General features: G+C 41.2%; 2 protein-coding genes across 3 annotated transcripts in view; one reads left to right on the top strand and one right to left on the bottom strand.

Annotated features, from left to right (window-relative positions):
* The window catches only part of TVP23A (trans-golgi network vesicle protein 23 homolog A), a 12,035-nt gene extending 11,436 nt beyond the window's left edge, over positions 1 to 599 (bottom strand). The window contains exon 1 of the mRNA XM_026061873.1: positions 308 to 599. Within this exon, the coding sequence (XP_025917658.1) occupies positions 308 to 599 (292 nt within the window). The remainder of the gene's footprint in view (positions 1 to 307) is intronic.
* Positions 493 to 6,907, top strand: part of CIITA (class II major histocompatibility complex transactivator) — a 47,735-nt gene continuing 41,320 nt past the window's right edge. The window contains exons 1-3 of one of the 2 annotated variants that reach the window (XM_026061824.1): positions 493 to 700; positions 806 to 871; positions 5,670 to 5,840. The gene's annotated coding sequence lies outside the window, so the exon portion shown is untranslated. Of the gene's footprint in view, positions 872 to 5,669; positions 5,841 to 6,907 lie in introns of both variants that reach the window. The other variant, XM_026061826.1, reaches the window with a different exon arrangement.

Below are 6,907 nucleotides of genomic sequence, written 5' to 3'. Positions count from 1 at the left end.
GCCCGGCGGCTGGGGCCTTGCGGCGGGGCTGGCGCTGGCGCGGCCCTGCTGTCCCCGCCGGACGCTCCCTGCCAGCGGCGGGTCGTTCCCGGGACACCCCAGAAGTGCAGGTTATTTCCGTGGGTTTAGTCTTGCTCTAAAGGTGCCCCTTCCCACAGCGCCGGCTTGATCAGAACAGGAGCAGCTACTTAAACAAGATTCTCAGTAGAGGAGGGGAAAGTGAACATATACATACATGTATGTATTATGATATACGTGGTGCAGGTGGTGGTTGGTTCCCCGATGCACACAGCCCCGCAGCACTCACCATCTCGGCCATGCCACCAGTGCCAGGCCATCCTGGTGGCCGTCCCAGCCATGTCGTGAGCGCCAGGCCATCCCGGTGGCCGTGCCAGCCGTGCCACCAGCGCCAGGCTGTCCCGGTGGCCATCCCGGCCGTGCCGCCAGCGCCAGGCCGTCCCGGTGGCCATCCCGGCCGTCCCAGCCATGTCGTGAGTGCCAGGCTGTCCCAGTGGCCGTCCCAGCCATGTTGTGAGCACCGGGCCGTTGCGGTGGCCATCCCAGCCGCGCTGTGAGAGCAGGGCCGTCGCGGTGGCCATCCCGGCCGTGCCGTGAGCACAAAGCCGTCGCGGTGGCTGTCCTCTCCTGCCTCTGAGCCGGCCTGCGAGCCGCAGCACTGTCCCGGGGCCACACTGCTTCGGTGAGGAAGGGTGACACGATGCTAATGCTATGGGTGTACTACTAGTGTGATGTAGGAAATTTAGTGCTTTATTTTAAGAGTTACCTGCTTTTATTTAAACTGCAGATTCGGTATGCGACCAAGCTAAAGCAGTAGGAAAGTGAAATGAGACAACGGAGCTTCAGCATGGAGGTAGGGGAAATGTAACAAAAACCTCAGGGGTTTTCAGGATAACTGAGGGAAATGGTTGAATCAGATAATTGTTAAGTGAAGGGTCAAGGAAGATCTGGCGTTTGGGCATTCGTAGATCTGACTAATTACAAGCATCAAATAAGCCTGTGAAAAAATAACTTATTAATCTTCTCTAAAACATCTAGCTAAAACAGAATATGTATTTTGAGTAAGTACAGAAGTTACTGAGGTGAACATTGGAAAGTAGCTTTGGACAAGACCTATTATTATAGCAAGGCAATACCTGATACCCCAGAAACACTGGTGGAGCTGTGCTCAGTGGAATTCGCAATTAACATATAAATTTTAGGGGGAAAAGGTGTATTTTATGAGTAATAATGATAATACAGTGGCAGTTATATGTTGGCTTTGTCAGTGTTAAAACAACATTTTACAGTATGTCAGTAAATACACTCTACAGGACTTAAACTACAAACTTGTATAGGCAGTCCATAATTCAGTGGGATGGGTCATGATATTCTGCAATATTAAAATATTTAATTAGACTTCCCCTCCCAAGAAAATATAGTTCATCTCTTTTGAGAACTATCATGAGATACCATTATTAAATAATTCTGTACACATGTGAAGTTGCCATATATCTGATATATTATATCAACAGGTATTTCTGCTTACTAGAAATGTATTAGCAACAGCTCAGATAGAACAGGCTTCCATCTCAGAAGCAGCTCCTGAAGGTGCAGTGAGGGAGGTATTAAGTAGTAGAGATCTGGCTTCTTTTTGACTGCCAGATTCTTCGTCTCAGTTACTGTGTCAACTGCCCTCTCACCTCTCACTGTGGCTGTGCCAACGGGTCAGCTGTGCTTTATTGCCTGAGCTGTTACGCTTCCAGTCTAAGGCACAAGAAAACACTGACTGTGGGTTACGTTCCTTTTTGGCTAAGACTGGACTCGCTCCTGTGGGGATTAGAGATGAACTGGTATAACTGGAAAAGAAGCAGAACATGTGTTTTGGTTTTTGTTTAAACTTTGAACTGCATAAATGTGTCTTCAATTTTCCCTCCTTCCAGTGTTTGTGCCACTGATTCACTGCAGGCATTATCTGTTTTCCTGTCGTAAACTCTGTTAGCTAATCCCACAGAAGGCTACCACTATACCATGTAAGCGGTTTAACAATATTCCCAAAGTAATTAGTAAAGCTATGTCAAATCATGTTATTTGATTATTTGAGACATTGTATTGGTTATTATTTTCTTAGTTGGTCTATGTCAAACCATGTTATGTGATTATTTAAGGCATTGTATTGGTTATTTTTTTCTTTTAAAGCAAATTTAACTGCTAGAAAGAATCATTGGTCACTAGAGGAATCATTGGTCAAGTCAGTTCTCCAGGTTATTTAAAACTGGTGTGCAGATTACAGTTTTAGAGAAATTTCTTCATTTAGAAATTATGAGAAAAGCATTAAAATAAATACATCCAAGAAAAATCTTGTTAGAAATTTCCAGTGTTTTTTAGGACTTCGTAGAACAAACTATCCTAATCTCAACTTGTTGCGGTGTTCTGATTTAAATGCAAATGACTTCAGCAATGGAAAGATTAGCAACATGATAAAGGTAGCATAAGTCCTCAAATAACTCTTCAACAGTACAAAATTTAAAGGTAGTTGCACTGAATTTACAAACTGGGTTTTGTGGGGAGAAAGGTTTGTACACAGGGAAATCTTGACCATTTATGAAATACATTAAGATTTCATTTAATTGCTGACTAAGACATATAGCATGAACTAGTTTAAAAGCAGTCATTTGCTGCTGTACAATTGCCATTGTTCCATGACCAGTCCTCTTCCCAGAACAAAATAATAGTGTAGAGCATTATCAATGCTGTAGACTTGGTATAAGTAACTGAGAGATCTCTATGTCTTTCTGCATCAAATCCTTTCCCATTCAATAAATAGAACCTCCTTTAACAATAATATGGTGTTTTATTGACTCAATTAAGTACAAGTCAGCTGATTTCTCATTTTCTTTGGCGTAGTCCCCAGGATTTGTACTGGCATGAATTCAGAGACTTGCCCTTTATTTTAAACTGCAGAAGAATATTTTGAACAACTTAGTAGCAGTTGCTCTGGTTTACATATCCCTGGGGAATTTACAGTTAAATATTCTCTTCTTCTAAGTGTTAGAAAATATTGCTAATCCTAGAATAACTATTACCTAGCACTTATTAGTTTATAGATTTTGATGGTGCTCCAATAAAATATTTAAATTTTAAGGAGGTTGGCCAAATTAGAGCAAGAACTAAATAAATAAACGTCTGTTTTTTCTATTTTCTGTTGCCATCTAATTAATTTGTAAACGATGATTTCCTCCTTTGGCCCAAAGACTATTTGTATGGAATTTGTTGGCTGCATATACCTGAACTGTTGTAATCAGCAGCTCTGTATTAACAGAACAGAAGATGCAATATTTGCTTGACCTAGATCAGAATAATTTCTTACAGTTGGGTGATATATAGCAATACATTCTCAAAGTGGAGTTCAGGTTTTGCCATCAGTACCTGATCAGTCAGAAATGGGCATCTGAAATACATGTCAAAGCTGAAGAGGTGTGGGCCCTAAATATAAATGGAGATAAAAAAAAAAACAAAGGCAGTATTGATCCTTCAATGAGTTATGTCTGGAGAGATGAAAAATAATTTTAAAGTATACCAAGAGAAGAGTGTGAAGAAATACTCATTATTGCATAGTAACTGGTTTTGTTTCTAAAAGGAACAATAGTGTCTGTATTGGTTCTGGTGAAAAAAAAAATCAAGAAAAAGTACATAATATCATTCAGAACACAAATGGGCCATTATTAAATAGCTTATTTTATCCTCTGTATTCACTGTATGGCCTTAGGCCTTACTTAACTTGTGCTGTAGGAATCTCTGGTGCAGTCAGCAGGGAGGCAAAATACTTGGCAGTTATTAAGGAGTTATTTCAGTATCTTTTTCTGATGCAGTTGTACTGTGTTCACTAGAAACAACTAAAGCAAAGGCAGACCAAGGCAAAAATGTCAACTGTCTTCCAGCTTGGCGTGAACAACTTGAAAAACTTGGGGTGCAGCCTTTCTCGGTGTATTTAGCTTTATATATCTCCTGATATGTTCAAAGCTTCAGTCATTTTCAGCTGCAGTTCTTGGCACTTGTTACTTCCGCAAATCATCTCATATTTCTCAGTCTGGGAACTCTAAAAATAGGGAACTTGAACTGTTTGGACACCTTTCAAAAGTTTGGTTTAAGTGACTTCATAGAGCCTCTGTGGCGAGCAGAGATGGAATCCATTTCTCCAGTGTGGCGTCTGTCTGCTTTACCAGCAGACATTCTGCTGATCCCTTACCTCCTTCACTGCATAAATTTAAAAGGCCTGTACACATTGACCTAAGTATCTAACGCATTTCCTGACTTGAGCCAGTCCTTTGTAGGCTTGCTGAGAAAAAAATCTGCAAGTAATCTAAACCTACTTAAAAAAGATACTGAAGATAATTAAACAGTTGAGAAACTGAGCACAACAGCAGGAGGTTAGTGAAAAAATAATTATGTACAATTGCTTCTACAACTTTATCTGTGCAAATTAAAGGTGCAATTATTTATAAAAATTGTAAGCTAATTCATTGGCTTCTCTTTTTTTCTTGCGGGTAGTACAGCAAGACTATGTAATTCTGTTCAAATTCCAGAGGTGCTTGCTGGACAGTTCGTCAACCACTGCTTCCACTAGCAATGTCTACTTCATCTTTTGTTGTAGAGGCTGTAGTTAAGTGGCTTTTGTTATGTTTGCTTGCATTTGTTGGTCTTACTTAGTTTATTCTAAATCGGTATCTGCTGGGGCAGGCAATACATTTCTCAGAAAAAAGCATAGAATATAGACAAAACACGGAAAAGAGAAGTAAGAGAGGGTTCCTAAACTGGTGATGCAATGAAGGGAGAAAACTGCATCTACAGTTCTTTTGACATGCAGATTTCTGTGAAGCAGACTGCAGTACCTGCTTCTATAGCTTTTCTGTATCTTTTATTTGTTAATACCTTCTTTTCTGGTTCACTGAGTAGCTTTCAACTCCCTAAAATTCCTAGTACTCAGACACAGAGAATTTGAAAAGGCAGCTGAGGAATTAAAAATCACAAAATCTATACCGTTTCTCTAGACACCTGAATCATACAAAGAGACAGAGGTGTTCAGGATTGTTTTTTAGGTATTTGGCCCCTACTACAAACCACAGAAAGATAAAGTGCCATGGACTGGGATCCAGCACGTTGACTGCATGTTCTTTTCAAGATGCATGAGCCGCTGCTTGGAGATGATTCCTTCTATCCGCAATATACAGCTCTGAACCTCTCCTGAAAGTAGGGCACCAAGCTCTTTTCATGAAAGAACAAACCAAAAGCAACATTCGCATCTCTCTTTTAGATGTGACCTATGGCCCCCATTTACAAAGGAGTCCATGTTCCAGAAGAGACAACAATTTCCTCTGCTGCCTGAAAGGTGACAAATTTCAACCTCCCATCTCAGAAGAGGAGGAAGCTTCAAGCTGTGCTGGAGGCCCCCACAGCCAGTCCCTGAAGGCTGTTCTGCCTGACTCCCCAAATGGTGGTTGGAGCATTTGTTTCTCCTGTGCGTGGCTTGATCCACAGATTGCTTAATCAAAAATCTGTTAATAATCTCCAAATAAAAATATTGAAATAAACCTTGGAAGAAGGCCTAGACCCCAAACCTGTACGTTTCTCAGAGGATGCACTAACCATATGACTTGCATTCTTCTATGCAGGGTAGAAGAGCTTCCACAGAGGGGTTTGAAAGTTCACTTCTCCACTGCAGGGCTGTGGAAGCATGCATTTGAAGCCCCTAAAAAGAAGGCTTTGTAACTGTGTCCATGATCATGACATTTTCTGCTTGCAGTTACAAGAAAAACAGCACAGAATCTGGAATGAAAGTAGTGGTAAGTGCTGGTTTTATTAAAGTGACTAAAGATAGAGCCACTGTAGCAGACGTGGATTTTAGAATCTTTTGTGTCTAGTGTGTATTTGAGTTGATAAAAACCAGAAATGCTGCAGGGAAGCCCCTAAAATACATGATTTCTCCAACTGTCAGTGTAGTGGTTTTGCCCAGTTTTCTTACCTCCATCATTTTGAAACTTGACACAGAGCTGTGGTTTTGCACACGTCCTTTTCCTTGTTGATTTGTGTTTGCATTAGTATTCCGTTTCCCATTCTTGCTCTATTTTATTTCAGTCTAGGGGGAATTACAGTTTTTGTCACATGTTCTAGTGTACTGGAGTGATTATATGAAGTCCAAGTGGTGATGACAGAGTGTATTAGTTTCTCAGCTTTTTTTTAATATTTCTTCATTTTTTTAATTACCCTCAGCTATTAGATAAATGACAAGTCCATTCTTCTCTTAGCAAGATGGCTGTCATTATGCACTGCCTGTGTCAAGCTATTGGCAATGACATATGCAAGTTTACATGACACTCGTATGTTGGGGCCCTTGCGGTGCTTCAGAACAATAATCTATATGAGATATAGAGCRTGGAACTAACACTGTTTAGGATTAATTGCTTAGCACAACTTGCTTAGCATTAGTAGCTAAATTTGCTGAAGCCTTAGGCCTCAGGCTATAGCCACTGCTACGTGCTTTGAAGTAGTCCACCAAGGACACTGGTGCAGCTGGAAATGATACATCCTGAGAAAGTACAGATAAACTAGCAGAAGCCAGTGGGAACCAAGGTTAAGGGTAAGATAGCTTTGCTAAATAAGTAGCAAGGTACAAGGCATGATCGCTGCGTGCGTGATCGGTGCCATGATTGGCTACCTGTGACATAATCTGCATGGTGATTGGCCTAGCAAAGTGTACGACTGCACAAACATATATAAGATGGGCAAATTGCCGAATAAGGTTGGAATTGAACCTGCATTCTGTGAATGCGTATGATTCGTTCCCGTCACTCCCGCGGTCCGCGACACTCGTAGACTTCTTGAGAACCAAGAGGAAGGATAACACTTTCTC

The sequence above is a fragment of the Apteryx rowi genome, unplaced genomic scaffold (genome assembly GCF_003343035.1).
Source record: "Apteryx rowi isolate R43461 unplaced genomic scaffold, aptRow1 scaffold_186, whole genome shotgun sequence".
Classification (NCBI taxonomy): Eukaryota; Metazoa; Chordata; class Aves; order Apterygiformes; family Apterygidae; genus Apteryx; species Apteryx rowi.
This window is presented reverse-complemented; position numbering and strand designations above follow the sequence as displayed.